The following is a 16,917-nucleotide window of genomic DNA, read 5'->3' as shown; positions in this document are numbered from 1 at the left end:
GTGCATTAGCACAATGGCATGCAGCTTTGGAGATGAAGGTATTATGTTTGCCAAAGAAAAACATAAATTTTGTTGGGCTGGTGATAATTCCATTCAACTAAGACCCTGCTGAAGGGGAAAAACATTTATCCTAATTGCATGTTGCTACATCTGGAATGAAAAGAATACAATAAACAATTTCAAAAAACGAATACAACACAACTGGGATAATCTACTTAGTGCTTCTCTTCAGCCAAATTTAGAATTTTAGACTTAAGATACAGCGTAGAAACAGGCCCTTCGGCCTACCAAGCCTGCGCCGACCAGCAATCACCCTGTGCACTATACATGAGGGACAATTTATAATCTGTACTTAAGCCAATTAACCTACAAACCTGCAGACACAGGGAGAACGTACAAATTCCATAGAGACAGCACCCACAGTCAGGATCGAACCTGGGTCTCTGACGTTGTGGGGCAACAACTCTACCGCTGTGCCACTGTGCCAACCCTCTTGCATAAAATTTTATCTATGGTGCAGTTTGCTTGTCTGAATGGATATCTTCCAGTAGTCATAACTCTCCAAATGAGTGTATTTGTAAATCACTATTTCAATTAACCATGCAAAGCAGTTCGACCACCAACATCGGTTAACTCTTAGGCTTGAATCACACCTCCTTGTGTGTTATAAATTCAATATTCATGCACTTTGCCTCTGCAGCTATGCTATTTGGGACACCGCAACTAACAAGAAAACTATTAATTGGAAAACCACACCGTGAAACAAATTTGTAACCAATTAAAATATATCCAGATATATCCCACAGATTTTATTTCACTGCCAGTTGCCAGTTCTATAATTTTTTCTCCAATTTACTTGTTATCATCTTCTTATAACTGGGAAATCAAGTCCAGGTTGGGGAATGCCCTGAAACACCTCATTTCAAAGAATGATTAAGAGTATGGCTGCAAAGCATTGTCTGAAATATGGATTCCTTCCCTTCCACACCCATTCTTTTACTTCCAAGTATTTTGCAAAAGGACAAAATCTCATCCCAATTATAGGTTTCTTGTTGTCACAGGCAAGAGAGATACAACAAAAAATTGTTTTGTGTGCTATCCAGACAAATCATACTTACACAAGTACTATTCTGCCTATTTTTTCATCCCCATGATGAAATCTTTCATTTTCAGTTAATTGAATGCTGGATCTATATACTCCTATCTACTGTAATCTCTAATAACTCTCATTATTTACTGCAGTAAAACTCAGATAATCCACCATCTGACTTCTCAAAAATTCCAATGGTTTGACATGTGGCTCACTCCATCTACAAGTTTGCAGATGACATCACTGTGGTGGGTCAGATCACGAACAAGGACAAGATGGAATACATACAGGAGAAAGAGAATTTACTAGCATGCCATCAGGATAACAACCTCTCTCGCAATGTCAGCAATACAAAAGAGCTAGTTATTGACTTCAGGAAGCGTGGTGGAGTACCTGTCCCAATCAGCATCAATGGTGTCCAAGTAGAAATGTTCGAGAACTTCAAGTACCTTGGCGTTAATACTATCACTGATCTGTTCTGGATCAACCACATTGTGGCGACAGCCAAGGCGGCACACCAATGTCTTTGCTTCGTTAGGAGATTTACAAAATTCTCCAATAACTTTAATAAGCTTCTAAAGACGTCCAATAGATAGCATAATGTCAGGTTGCATCACAGCTTGGTTTGGGAACAGCTCTACCTAATGCCACCAGACTTGTGGATGAAGGCCAGTCTTCACACAGACCAGACTCTCCACCATCGACTCCAACTACACGTCACACTGCCTCAAAAAAACAGTCGCTGTAATCAAAGACTTGTCCCACTCTACTCATTCCTTCATCTCCCTGCTTCCATCAGGCAGTAGACACAGAAGCTTGAAACCATGTATCTCCGGACCCAGGAATAGCTTCTTCCCCTCTGTTATCAGGCTTCTATACAGTCCTTGCATAAGCTCAGGTAATGTCCTATTCACCTCAATTGCATTGCAGATATTGAACTTTGTCTATGGAACTGATGCTCCACAATGCTGAAAATGATATTCCGCACTCTGTACCTTTCCTTTTGCTCTACCGATTATACTAGAGTTTGACTTGATTGTATTATGTATTATCTGATCGGATTGAATAGCATGAAAAACAAAGTGTTTCTTTCACTGTCCCTTGGTAAAATGGGACAATAATAAACCTAAACCCAAATAAGGCCACCCCTCAGCCTCCAACACAAAAAAAGAAAAAAATCCCAACCTATCCAATTTCTCCCTGTCCAATCTCACTTACTGTTTTAAGTCCCGCCTGGTTTGACATATGAAAATGTAACCCTTATACTTGTCAGAGTTAAATTCCGTTTGCCATTCCGTGGCCCACTTTCCCAACTGATCTTGATCTTCTTATAAACTTAGATATCCTTAGTCACTGTCCACAATACTACCCATCGTGCTGTCATCTGCAAATTTACAAATGACCTGCGTGGGTTTTCTCCGAGATCTTCGGTTTCCTCCCACACTCCAAAGACGTGCAGGTATGTAGGTTAATTGGCTGGGTAAATGTAAAAATTGTCCCTAGTGGGTGTAGGATAGTGTTAATGTACGGGGATCACTGGGCGGCACGGACTTGGAGGGCCGAAAAGGCCTGTTTCCGGCTGTAGATATATGATATGATATGATATGATGACTACTTTGTCATCCAAATGTATATTATAAACAGCAATGGACTCAGCAATGATCATTGAGTCACGTCACTGGTCACAAGCTTCCACTCAAAAAAGCAACGCTCCACAACTACCCTTTGACTCCTTCCCCCATGCCAATTTTGAATCCAATTGGCTAGCTCACCATGGATTCCATGCGATCTAACATTCTGGTCAAGCCGACCTTGCTAAAGTCCATGTAGACAATGTTCACAGCCCTTCTTAAATAAAGGTACAACATTAATGATGCTCCAGTCTTCCAGAACGTCACCTCTTTATTTTTGCTATTTGTTGCATTCTGGTTTCTTATAAAATCCAAAACACCATTTTCCTATTTTGCCACCTGCCATTACAAGATACCACTTATTTTTATCCCAGCTCTCTTCCTCCATATCTTCCAGCAGTATCCTTTTGATCTTTTTTCCTGCCAACGTGCATCAGTTTTCATACATTTTAAAACGCTGATTAATTAAGCATTTGAGAATTAGCCTAGTTTTTGCAATTTGATCAAGTATGGCCGTGATGTCAGATATAACCAGTAATACATTATTTTAGATCCAACTGAAAATCTTCTCATACAAAAGTACGGGTTTATGAACAACTGTAATTTTTTACTTCCACGTAGGGTACACTTTTTAAAGTGAAACCTCAGGACTATAATCTACTGAGAAGACAAGCATGGTTCACATACCATCACATAACCATGTATACTCAAATCACTGTGATCGACAGTGAGAGCTGAGAAACCACTATGGTGATATTTATCTTGTCTGAGCACTGTAACCAATTACATTGTGAATTTGTTCTAAATTCAAGATGAACAAAGTTAATTCAGAAAATAGCCAAAACCTTCTTGAGATTAAAGACTGGATATGAAATGAAAACACACCTCTTCAAAGATCTTGTCACCTTCCAACTCTCAAGATACTGACACCTCAGCGTCAATTGCCATTAGTAATTAAAATCATTATTTACATTTACAATTGAATTTAAATCATCAGCTGTTATTTCAGATAAGGAATAACATAGCTCTGCCCGATTCTACTCTCATATCTTTGGAAAAATGTACTGTGCAATCATTAAAGAATCATTACTAATTCCCTTCCCTACAGGACAGGCAGTTTGAGTCCAACTTTGATTCCTAACATCTTAGGAACATTCAGCTAAATCAGAACAGATCAAAGACTGAACCAGGAACTTTTGTGATCTACATGTCCCCTTTACTTATTAGACAAACCGATTTTGCAGTTGAAAGTTGATGAAAGCAATTCCTTCCCTGCCTGGTGTTCAAAATATCAGTTTTCATTGGCACTCAGTATATAGCCATCTTTGTATCAGTTTTGGTTTTCTGTTGGGATGGGAGACAAAACCACTATTGGAATAATGAACAGAATAATACAAACATTGTAACGGGATCACCATGGCAATAAAGGAATGGGAGTCTGAATGCAATGAAAGCAAAACTAAAACAATTTGAAATCTGCCACAGCAGTGACATGGTCTACAAGCAGTAAAGCCTTCAAAAACATTCTTAACTGGAATGCACAAATAGAAAATACAAAAAACATTTTCATATCCAAGAGAAACTTAATTTTTTCACGATGTTACACTACAACAATTTTTAACATAAAGAACTGAAATAATGCAGTTTTTTTCAATGAAAACCTACCTTGCACAATCTCGGGGCTTTTTTTGGAGTTTAATTGTTGTGATTCATTTTCCTCTACCTCTTTCTCCTCAACTTCCACAGATTCCTTGCTTTCCACATCTCCATCTTTGTCATCATTAATAGGAGCTTCCTCACTGTCCCCTTCCTCTGCTGCAGCCTCCAGATTGGTTGATAAAACAACGGGAGAAAGTGTAATCTCTGCCTCCGTTTCTGTCCTAAGATTATCTTCAATCTCTACATTAGTTGGCAATGAAAAATCTGGTGAAACACTTTCTAGGGTGCTTGGTGTTATTTCCTGTCCTGCAATGCCATTCACTTCTGTAGTCGTGATAACAGCACAAGGTACCGTGGTTTCATCAAATGGAGCAACAATTGTTTCTTCAGGGAGATCTTTGATATCCTGCTCTTTTTGTTTATCATCTTCTACTTCGGTGTGCAAATGTACAGTCAATGCAAGATTCTTCTCCTCATTGGAAATGGATGTTTCAGATTCGTCAGCACAATCCATCGTTGGGAAAATAGCATTACTGGAAACATTTTCCACCAAAGCTCCCTCTTCTTCCGGCTCCTCCCCTTCGGCCACTTCTTCCTCTTCCTCCTCCTCCTCCTCCACCTCTTCTTCCTCCTCCACCTCCTCTTCCACCTCTACCTCCTCCTCCTCTTCCGCTGCCTGTAAAGGAACTGGATCAGGTGGTTCTCCATCAATCTCCTTCTTTTCTTCAACTATTTCTGTTCTAACATCTGTGGTAGAACTTTTCACTGGTGGTTCCGGCATTGGTTTTTCTTCTGTGTGAGCAAAAGAAAGGGATTCTATTTCAGTGAACATACCATTTTTGTTTTACACAGAGTTCGTATCATAAAAAAATGAATAAAAACAGAACAATTACAAGTCACCTATTAGCATTCTTTCGAAAACCTAACTATCCATGGCTGTGCATGGTCAAAACTTAATTGTCATTTGTTAACCCGGATCAAACCATATTTGGGAAGAGGAAATAGTTTGAATTTTCTTAAAAGGTTTGTCATGTAATAACACCATTCTTAATGTAGCCTGAACTGAATTTTTAATTATGATGTCAACTTACATCCATATAACAGGCATGTGGGCGAGGTAAAAAAAAAAAGAGGAAAAGAGCTGAGCGCTTGCACGAGGTGTACGGCAGGGGTCAAACAATTGGAAAATGTTGGAAAATTTACACACAAAATTACCAGTTTCAAGCCTCTTTTAGTGCATTTCAAAGTAAAAACGGACATTACAGAATAATGTGAATATGTCACTGTACACTAATAACATTTTTATTATTTTTATTTAGTTATATAATCTTGCACTTAAATTTAATATTTACTCATCACAGTTCCACCACTGATTTTCTGGCACTCTTGGTTCCAGAGCTTTGCTGGTTTATCTAGCCGGCCAAGGAAATCTATGGGGATAGATGTGTTGGCTCCAGCTGGGCTGGAGTTCCAGGGCCCTGGCCACAGGTTGCAAATTCAACCCACTGACCGGCTGTGGAAGTCCCGATGAGGTCGAGATTGGCTGCCTTGCCCAGCCTAGGTACCACATTTTCGGGGAGACTTCCAGGGCGCGGGGGATTTCTCGCGGACCCTAGTGTTCATTACAAGTCTATACATCGTTTCTTTTCTTTTTTTTTTCTTTGATCCGATTTCTCTGTTTGTCCAGCAAAGTGAAAAACACGGAAATCATGCAAAAAGCGCGGAAAATGGATTTAAAAAATGCGGAAATCCACGGAAAACGGAAAATTCACATGCCTGCATATATATGTGTTCAAGATACAAAAGTTTGAAAAGGAAATTAATTGTTCGGTCATCTATGAAAATCCTTTTTGAAAGCAAACTGGACAAGTCATGACTTGAGTTGCAATAAAGATTATTATCAATTCTTCATAACTGGCTCGTGATTTATCTTCAAAGGTACTCTATAAAATGAGGCATTAGGTAAATGGCTCTGGCTTAAGCCAAGTAAAATGATTATTAATTGCACAGCCTCATGTAGAAGTGAGAAAGTACTGCAATCTTATACTACAGGTTGTATCCAAAGCACAATTTACTAATTTTAAACATGAGGTTTTCATTTTTATTGGATTGGAAAATGTTATTAATAGTTCCCGATTCTCCTGCTATATGCCACCGTGATCTTGCCTGTTACAAGTCATGCAACTTAAATAAAATGTGATGTTACTTAAAAATGACCAGGCACTGCAAATCATTAAATTGGGAACACAGCAAATGATTTTTAAGTTGTAGTGTAAACATTTCCTCGGAACACTAGATAAATCCAACATTTTGTTAATGATCGAACAGGCACAACTTGTTCCACTATACCCACTGATTGGTGTCAATGGTGCTTTTCACATAATAAATCATCTTTTGATGCTGTACTGCAGTGTAATAAACTAAATTGACTCAAAATCCAAATATGGCATATTAGGTGGGGTGATTAAAAGCTCAGAGAAACAGATAGGTTTTATGCAGGGCTCTAAAAAGAGAGGTGAAACAGGACAAGATGTGTTCAGAAAGCTTTGGTGTTACTTAGGTGAAGGCCAAGATCAAGGTTGAAGTCTGAAGAAGGGTCTCGACCCGAAACATCAGCCATTCCTTTTTTCCAGAGATGCTGCCTGACCCGCTAAGTTACTCCAGCTTTTTGTGTCTATCTTGTTTGTTTGCAGATTCTATTCCTTCAAAATTCACTTCCCTTACCTAACTTCATAACAACAAAGGCGAGCACATGCAGGAACAGAAAGATACTAGGAGGAGATGGAGCAGTCCAAAACCAGAGGGAAAAAATAAATAGGAGGATGAAAAAGCCATAGAAGTCATGAAGGAAGATCTAGAAACATGCAAGGCATGTTTTTTTTTTTTTTAAATGAGTAGAATGGTACATGCCTGGAACAAGCTGCCAGAGGAGGTAGTAGAAGCAGATATACTACCAATACTTGTTAGACAGAGGCACAAACATTCAGAGAGTAAAGAAGGACGGCACAAACACAATAGACTGTTCCTAGGCTGTTCTATGTTCCATGAATATATCACGCAGCAAAATTTAAACCAAAGTATGAAGGACTTCTGGACACATTTCCAAAAAGAAGCACAATATAATGGCTGAAACCAAACCTGTGCTTTCAGTAATGCAACACTAAATTTTATGAATGATGATATATTTCTAATTTCATTATTCAATAGGCAGATGAAACTGCTACTTCTCTTCACATAATCACTGAAATATCCCTTCTTCATAAGTGCAGTCAGAAGTATTGAGGTTAAACATATTATTTTGTTTTATTTTGCAGTAAATTCTTAATTTAGTTCCATACCTGGTTTCAGTTTTGTAATAGCAGCTTCAGTTCGCTCCACTGAAATAAATAGAAACATTTTATGGCATGTACCTACGCCTGAACTTGTAATTATAGGGATTCTACTTTGTATTTAAGTTTATTGGTCCTTTCTGAGAAAACATTGCATATACAAGTGCAGATATTTAAAACAGTAAATTAAAAGTACTTCAATTATACCAAATTTTCAAAGAAAACTACTTGTTATGTTTGTGTGTTGAAAGCAAATCAAAATGTCCATTATTTTTCCCAGAAATCTAAGATTACCTTTCACTGGTTGTAAGCAGCTATTTTTAAAACACTAGTGTAATGTTTCCTTACTCTATGAACAATCCTTGCATCATTCACTTTACTATTTTGAAATCATAATGCTCTACTAAAATTATTGATTTATTTTTTTATCTTTGAGTTCTATAATTTTTATTGGTTAATTCAAATTAATGGCTAATACAATTTTAAATTAATAACACCATTTAAATATGTAAAATAATCAGCTAAATTCAAGCATCTAGATCAAACAAGAATTGGTCACAAATTATAATCATTTCATTCAAGTCAATTTAAGCACTTTTGGTGGGGTCAGTCTCAGGGTTTGCTCAATTTTGGTGGCCACTGGTGATATACACTTCTTGTTTCGTGTTTAATTGGCAGCCCTGCTGAAGCCACCACACTTCACTCTAATACTTTCAAATATGGGCAGATTTGGAGCACTGAGGTACCAATCACCTCAAAATAATCTTTGTTAAATAAGAGAAATGCAAAACTTCAATAGGAAAGGAATAATAATCATGTTCCAAACAAAATAATAACCCTGCACTGCTAATTTCTTGATCAGGAGAATTTCATGACGTTCTAGTGCGAAAGCCTTGTCCTGTGACAAATCAGCTCTTATTTCACCACAGTAATGATCTTAAATGCGTTAACAGAGGTTCCACTCTGTTCAAGTGTTCTTTTTGTTAAAGTTTATAAAAATATATGTGATTAATTTTGTCATATTACCTCTACAGTTCTTTCTAAAGAACTGCAAATGCCGCTTTCATTAATAGGCCAAAATGTGCAGGTTGTCATATTCTGAAAAAAACTGCCATTGAAGATCGTATAAACTAACATGACAACAGGATATAACTTATTGGTGACACAATCCCTTCTATGTTAAATCTGCGCATTTGAAAATAATGAAAACTAATTGTTGATGCTAGTTCACTAGGAGCTGCCAAACGAATGAATGAAGTGTTTATACCTTGAATAATACAATTATTATTATTCTGAAATACTCTTGCATGATGCCTACTGATAATTTTTCAGAAGAATAACTGTTACCAGGCAGAGAAACTAACTGATAACACAAACATATGGGCAATAGATATTTATAGATTTGGCATTGCAAAAAATAGTCAATGCAGATTCTTCAAAGTGATAGAAAGTTTCTGCCAGAGGTAAAATAAATTAAAACATTAAACTACCTGAAAATTAGACTTTTAACAAATCACTAAACATGAAGATTCGCCCAGATATCTTTTGGCATTTACCTGACTGGAAGATAATACGGAAAACAATATATAGTCCCCTGCCATTCATTTCCCATCAGATTATCAACAGTTACCAAATAAAATATCACAAGAAATATAGCAGAGTAGAATTGAACAAACCTTGCTTGAAGTTCACGTTTGGTGCCATGTGAGCATTTTCCACAGTCCCAAAAACTGGAGCGTGATCTGCAACCTGACTGGGCAGCTGCTGGGATTTGAGGTACAACAGGTGAGGATAATGAGGGTGCGGACACAAAAACTAGCACATGGAACACATAACAGAGAGGAAAATATGTGAAACAGTTTCCCATGAAATTCCACAATAAATCAAAAGAAAGAAAATCAAAAAGAGATGGAGTAAGCAGGAATGGGAAGAAAAAGAAAACAGGATTACTGTTAACAACAGCAAGGAAAGACAACAGACAGTACACTGCTAATACATTCTCAGTGTTCCCTCTAAGAGTCCTTTTTGATTAAGGACTGGCCAATTATTTGCAATAAAATAGTCTAATGTATTTATTTTCTCTTCCATTAACCCCTTAATTACAACATTAATGTGTAGCTGATCTTTCCAGGATATATTGGTTAGTGAGAAATTATGTAATATAAATAATGCAATGTACCAAAAAATAAATTTGGCTATTTCTGAGACACAAGGAACTGCAGATGTTGGTGTACATAAAATTATGAGTAGACAGTCAGAATCTTTTTCCCAAGCTGGAAAAATCAAATACTAGAAGGCATAGCTTTAAGGTAAGAGGGGCAAAGTTTAAAGGAGATGTGCAGGTATTTTTTAAACAGAGGGTGGTGAGTGCCTGGTACTTTAGTGACATTTAAAATATTTTTGGATAGGCATGTGGATATGCAGGGACTGGAGTGATATAGGTTATGTGCAGGTAGGAAACCCCCGTTTACTAAAGAAAGAGGACATCTCGGATATCCCAGAATGAAAGTTTCATCTTGGGAGCTGATGCAGCAGACGCAGAGAAATTGAGACGGGATAGCGTCTTTACAAGAGGTAGGTGTAGTTCATAACTGTGGGAGTCGGAGGGTTTGTAGTTGTTGTCAGTTGATAATCCCCCCCCGTGATAGTGACAGAGAGATCAGGAAAGGGAAGAGGGGTGTCAGAGAGAGTGCAAGTCAATTTGAGGGCAAGATGGAAGTTAGTGTTAAAGTTAATTAAATCAATGAGTTCTGCACAGGTGCAGGAGGCAGCTCCAATGCAGTCAACAATATAGCGGAAAAAGGGTTATGGGAAGGTGCCAGTGTACATTTGGAACAAGGACTGTTCCACATAACCAACAAAAAGGTTGACATAGCTGGGGTCCATACAAGTACCCTTGGAGACACCTTTAACTTGAAGAAAGTGAGAAAAGTCATACGAGAAGTTGCTGAGAATGATGACAACGTTCGCCAATCAGAGCAGTGTTAGTGAAAGGAAATTGATTAGGTCTCTGTTAAAGGAAGAACCAAAGGCCTTGAGACCTTCCTGGTGCAGGCTGGAGGTGTAAAGGGACTGGGCAGTCAGGCTAACAATGAGGCAACAAGGGACTAGAAATTTAAAGTTATTGGAGTGTCTTGGAAGTTTAAAACAAAAAGTCAAATCAAAAATTTTCATTCCAAAAGAGAAAAACAGATGTGACTCACCCTGAAGTCAAAATACCCAATCCATTACAAAATAAATCAGCAAATAACTGGGATGACGTACTTAAATTTGGTGGCAATTATGGACAAATTAACGCGAAGTTTAAAAAAAATGGTGGCATGCTTCTGAGATTTAAAGCAGGTTAGATAAGGAGATCTACCCATTTATATATTACCTTCACTGCCATCTGGGTGGGTACATTTCATGTACATAACCAAAAACTAAAAAAAGTTAAAATAATGGCACTAAAGTTCACCTGCTAAGGATATGCTTATTTTGAAAGAGGATTTCTAACCATAATTTTATTTAGTGGGAACACGATACATCATAACATTGAAGACAAACAAATATTTAAAGTTCAATACAACGTGAAACACAAAACACTTTCAACAAGATGTATAAGCATACGTTTCAATAAGCTTTGTTTCAGCAAATCTTCATATTTCACTTTAAATCTCAGTGATTGTATTGTGTCGTAATTATACAGAATGCAACCGTTGTAATTCAGTTCTAGGAGCTTAACAATTAGCTTCATAGGTAAAATAGCTTTGTGGTCAATGGAGTGTTTTGCCCTTTCTCTCCCATACTGAACTCTTTGCACTTTGAACAATATCTCCTTATTTCAACTTTTCCATTCCGGCCTGACAGACCAAATGGTCTTTGTTAATTCTCAGTATTTCTTTCATGGTATTAAAATAAAGTGGTAGCTCAACTACCTGCTTTGCATTTTGTATGTTGGATTATCTGCATGATTTCCCCCCCTAAAAATGCTTGGGCTAAAGGCTTGGCAAGAATACTCATTCTATCAGCTAGGACAGCTGGTACCTCAGTGGCTGCTCCACACACCTCAGGCTATAGAAAACCAGCCAAATCATATTTGGGCATCTTCATCAAATTTATTAATACAACAACAAAGCACTACAAGATAATACATGCTGCACTGGACGTTCATGACTGTAGCTATGGCCGGGTGTTCGGCAGGCTGCCTTGGGTTTACTAGACGACTCATGGGCATTGTGAGCATGAGGGAGCTACCAGCTAATTTAATGGTCTGATTATTATATCAACACTTGGCTGGTCACCAAAAGCAATGCATGCAGAGCTGGAAGGGAGTGTGACTGCCATTTGGTAGAGAATCATTTCAATTAAATGTGAACAGAAAACGATTGTGCCATTTGAAGAGTTAGATTTAGCTATAGATGAATAATGAGAGCTGGCCGAGATTCCTGAATATATGAATTAAGAGCTGGTCACTCAACCCACAATTTGTTCTGCATTTCTAAAGATCACGACCAACACAAACATAATCTCAATTTTGTATTCCAAGTACCTACTGTAACCATTCACTCTCGAAAAGGGTTCTGATCTGAAACTTTAACTGTGTTTTTCTTCCGAGAGATACAAGCTGAATTGTTGAGCATTTTCTCTTTGTAATTTAGGTTTCCAGCACCTATATTTTAAAAATTTCAGTTCCAAGAAGCTCCTTCAAAGTGATTGCCTCTCTCTCCTTAACTTCTACCTCAATGAACAATCCCTCTGGGAAATCCTAAGTACTCTATGTTCTCCCTAATCAGTAGTGTCTTCCCTCCTCTTATGCATTCCTTTCTATTACTTCTATACCATTCCATTTTCTAAATAAGGTGTCCAATACTGCCACAATATTCCAGAGGTAGTTTCACGAATGCCTGACATAATGGAAACATAGGTTCCCTACCTTTATATTCATTTCCCCTTGCAATTAAACAAAAAGATAGTTCGTTTTCCTCATTATTTGTTCCCAAAATTTACAATTTCCCATATCTGCTTGCTTACATCCTTGTCCACTAATTTACCTATATCTATATTCCTTTGTAGTAGTCTTTTCTCTGCAAAACCTATTTTTCTTCCTATCTAATGCCATCAAAAAATACAACAACCATACCTTTAGTATCTTTATCCATGTTATTTATGTACTTTGTAAAATAAATTGAGGCTTGGGTACTAATCCTGATGGCATATCCCTGTTTATTATCATGGATACAAAAAACAGGCTCATTTACGCCTGTTCTGGTTCCAGCCTGCCAATCAATCTTCTACAATAGCAGTGTTGTGCTTACCAATTAGAAAGATTGTAAATTATAAAATAAATTGATGTGAATATGACCCTGTATTCAGAATCAGTCTGAAGGGTCGCTACCCGAAACGTCATCCATTCCTTCTCTCCAGAGATGCTGCCTGCCCGCTGAGTTCCTCCAGCATTTTGTGTCTATCTTTGATTTAAACTGGCACCTGCAGTTCTTTCCTACACATTTTGACCCTGTATCATATCAGGAAGACAAGGTCTCACCTTGTCATTATCACATCTAACTATTATTTAAAGGAAGCCAATATTTTAGCTGTAATCACTTTCCACGACAAATGATCCCAACCGTTAATCATCCTATGAAAGGAGGAGTTTTACGCCTGTTCAGATTGTGCCAAGCAGAGCTCCAAGACGGGCTTTTCAAATGCAGTTTGGTTAAGATCCTGTTATGTACGACAAAAGGACCCAAAATAGATAAAACTAAAATTTCAATACAATTGCTAACTTTTAACAATTTACTTTGAATTATTTTTCACTATGTCAAAGTGTCAGCTATTTGATAACTACCTGGGGTGGAGTGGGGGTGGTATTCGGCCTCCCAACAGGTGGTGTAGGGTTTCTGCTTCCACCTCCACCCAACATTATTTCTTCAGTGATGTCTTTGCCTCCTTGATTTGGATCACGGATTCTAATCTGCAGAAAAGAATCGAATAATTAAACTTTGACGTACAACAATTTTTTTAACTCTTTGGTTCTTAAACTAAGCCTTCCGTGCCATGGAATATGTACAGATGTCATGCGAATGGTGGAGTAGAAATAAAATCGTTTCTCAAGCTTTATGGGAGACATGTTTTCCAAAGTACTTTATTATTTAAATATATGCTGCAAATACCTCCCATGTAAATAGTGTGATAAACATGAGAACATCAGAGATACAACATGGAAACAGGTTATTTGGCCCACCAAGTCTGCGTCAACCATCAAGCTATCATTTGGAGTAATCCTCAATCCATATGCTGCATTTACCAGCAAAAGTATTAGATTAATCGCTCAGAATGTAAAATAATCAACATAATGCACTGATGGAAACATGAATAGCTAGCTAGTGCTTGCAGAATTATTAAATTACCCCTTTCCAATGCAGTTTCAAATCAATTCTAGGTATGCAAAATGTAACAAGGGTAGCACAGTGGTGCAGCAGCAGAGTTGCTGCCTTACAGTACCATAGACCTGGGTTCGATCCTGACTCTGCCTGTTGTCTGTATGGAGTTTGTACCTTTTCACTGTGGTGCTCCAGTTGGTTTTCCCTGTGTGCTCCAGTTTCCTCCCAAAGACGTGCAGGTTTGTAAGTTAATTGGCTTCTGTTAATTGTTCCTATTGTGTAGGATAAACCAGTGTATGGGTGATTGCTTGTCAATGCAGACTCGGTGGGCCTGTTTCCATGCTGTAACTCTGAACTAAACTAAATTAAACTAAACTAAGACTGCGCACATGCAAAAGACAAAGCAATAGCAAACTGGAACAAGATATCTAAATAAAGAGAAAATGCTCAGCATGCAAAAAAAGAAACCACAAATATACGTGAAACAGCAGTCAAAAACCTATAAAAGACGTGTGCATTGTGCAGCAGATAACGTTTAAAATATCTGACTAATGATTTATGACACTATACATTGCTGTTTTGATATATCTTACTAGTTTTTCTTTTTAGAATAAATGCAATTATGAAACTAATCCTAGACCTGTTGCAATCTGCCAGAAATGCTTCACATTAGAATTGCTCGACGGAAATAAAATGTAACCAGAACTAGAAATCTTGGATTGAAAGTCTTTAAGGATGTAAAGACCACGATGTGACAGTAAGCTATGCTGGTGCTCTGGACAATACAAGAAATGGCTTCAAGAAGATCAATAGTCAATAGTCAATTTATTTGTCACATACACATAAATGAGCAGTGAAATGAAAGATTACCCACAGTCCAACAATAAGACCAATAAAAATAAGCAATAACACACACAATCATAAACCAACACCAAACAAAAAGAAACATCCATCACAGTGAGTCTCCTCCAGTCACCTCCTCACTGTGATGGAAGGCCAGAATGTCTTTTCTCTTCCCCTGCCGTCTTCTCCCGCGGTCAGGCTGTTGAACTTGCCACGTCGGGGGGGTCGTGGCTCCCGACATTGAAGCCCCCGCCGGGCAGAGAAAGTCCCGCGGCCTATTCTAGGCCGTGCCGGACGGTGAAGCCATCGCTTCCAGAGCAGCCCAAAACAATTCTGTGCGTTCTTTAACGTCTTGGGAGCTGCATAATTGTGTTCCTTGTATCCTGGTGAAATCAGTTACAATCTGATCTGTGTAACTTCTGTTCCCCCAATCTAGAATCGTTCTTTATAAACTGCAAACCCTTTTACGCTCCGAGAGAATTTACCTCTTTTATTCTTGCTGGAGTTTATATCCCCCCTCCCCAAGCCTGCGTACGTGAAGTGCAAACGCAACTCGCAGACCAGGTATTGAGGGTAGATAGTGACTTCCCGGACGGACTCCATGGTCATTGTTTGGAGGGACTTTAACAAGGCCAACCTCAGTCGGGAGCTCCAAAAGTACAGACTTCATGTTACCTGCCCCACCAGAGGGGAGAGGACACTTGATCACTGCAACTCTTTAATCAAGAACGCATATCGCTCTGTTCCTCGGACGGCTCTGGGTCTCTCCGATCATTGATTAGTTCACCTTATTCCGACCTACAGGCAGAAACTAAAATCTGCTCAACCTGTGGTCAGAACAACGAAAAAGTGGACAAGCGAGGGCATTGAAAAACTACAGTCCTGCTTTGACTGCACTGATTGGAATGTGTTCAGGGAAGCAACCACAAGCCTCGATGAGTACACAGACACTGTGACATCCTATGTCAGCTTTTGCGAGGGCAGTTGCATTCCCACGGAGACCCGGATCTGGTTCAACAACAACAAGCCCTGGTTCACAGCAGAACTCAGACAGCTCCGCCAGTCAAAAGATGAGGCCTGCAGGAGCGGGGATACAGACCTCTACAGGCAAGCCAAGTACAAGCTGAGAAGAGGAATCAGAGCTGCCAAGGAAAGGCACTCTGAGAAGCTAGTTCTCAGCTAATGACTCCTCCAGTTTGGAAGGGCTTGCAAGAAATCACCAGGTACAAGACGAAAACCCCACGCTCCTTGGACAATCATCAGCTGACCAACGACCTGAACGAGTTTTACTGCAGGTTCGAGAAACAGAAACATAACCCTGGGACCCCCTCCCCCCACCCCCAATCACCACTTTACACGTACTCAAAGACTGACTCCAGTTTGCAAAGACTGGATCCGTCCCCATCCACTCCTCCCCAAGCAGCAATTCACACTTACTCAGAGGCTGGCTGGAGTTTGCAAAGACTGGCCCTTTCCCCCACCCCTCTGCAATCACCAATTTACACATCCTCACAGATTGACTCCAGTTTAACAATAGAAATTGCGGAGGTGGAGAGGCTATTCAGAAAACAGAAAAGCCGGAAATCTCCAGGACCGAACAATGTTTCCCCCTCTACCCTCAAGCTCTGTGCCGAACAACTGGCACCGATCTACACAGACATTTTCAACCAGTCCCTGCAAACCTGTACTGTCCCTGCCTGCTTCAAGGTCGTCACTATTGTCCCTGTACCCAAAAAGACAAGGATCACTGGTCTTAATGACTACAGGCCTGTCGCACTTACCTCTGTAGTCATGAAGACCTTTGAAAGACTTGTTCACAAAATGCTGGAGTAACTCAGCAGGTCGGGCAGCATCTCGGGAGAGAAGGAATGGGTGACGTTTCGGGTCGAGACCCTTCTTCAGACTGATGTCAGGGGGGCGGGACAAAGGAAGGATATAGGTGGAGACAGGAAGATAGAGGGAGATCTGGGAAGGAGGAGGGGAAGGGAGGGACAGAGGAG

General features: G+C 39.1%; 1 protein-coding gene across 24 annotated transcripts in view; it reads right to left on the bottom strand.

The window, feature by feature from the left end:
• The window catches only part of eif4g3b (eukaryotic translation initiation factor 4 gamma, 3b), a 209,792-nt gene that overhangs the window by 67,356 nt on the left and 125,519 nt on the right, over positions 1–16,917 (bottom strand). For 20 of the 24 annotated variants that reach the window (XM_078425386.1, XM_078425388.1, XM_078425394.1 and 17 more), the window contains 4 exons: positions 13,540–13,665; positions 9,386–9,524; positions 7,719–7,757; positions 4,387–5,172 (listed from right to left, as the gene is read on the bottom strand). In XM_078425386.1, coding sequence (XP_078281512.1) covers positions 4,387–5,172; positions 7,719–7,757; positions 9,386–9,524; positions 13,540–13,665 — 1,090 coding nt within the window. The remainder of the gene's footprint in view (positions 1–4,386; positions 5,173–7,718; positions 7,758–9,385; positions 9,525–13,539; positions 13,666–16,917) is intronic. The other 4 variants (XM_078425391.1, XM_078425409.1, XM_078425393.1 and 1 more) reach the window with 2 other exon arrangements.

The sequence above is a fragment of the Rhinoraja longicauda genome, chromosome 30 (genome assembly GCF_053455715.1).
Source record: "Rhinoraja longicauda isolate Sanriku21f chromosome 30, sRhiLon1.1, whole genome shotgun sequence".
NCBI lineage: Eukaryota > Metazoa > Chordata > Chondrichthyes > Rajiformes > Arhynchobatidae > Rhinoraja > Rhinoraja longicauda.
Note: the sequence above shows the minus strand (reverse complement) of the source record. Positions and strands in the feature narration are given on the sequence as shown.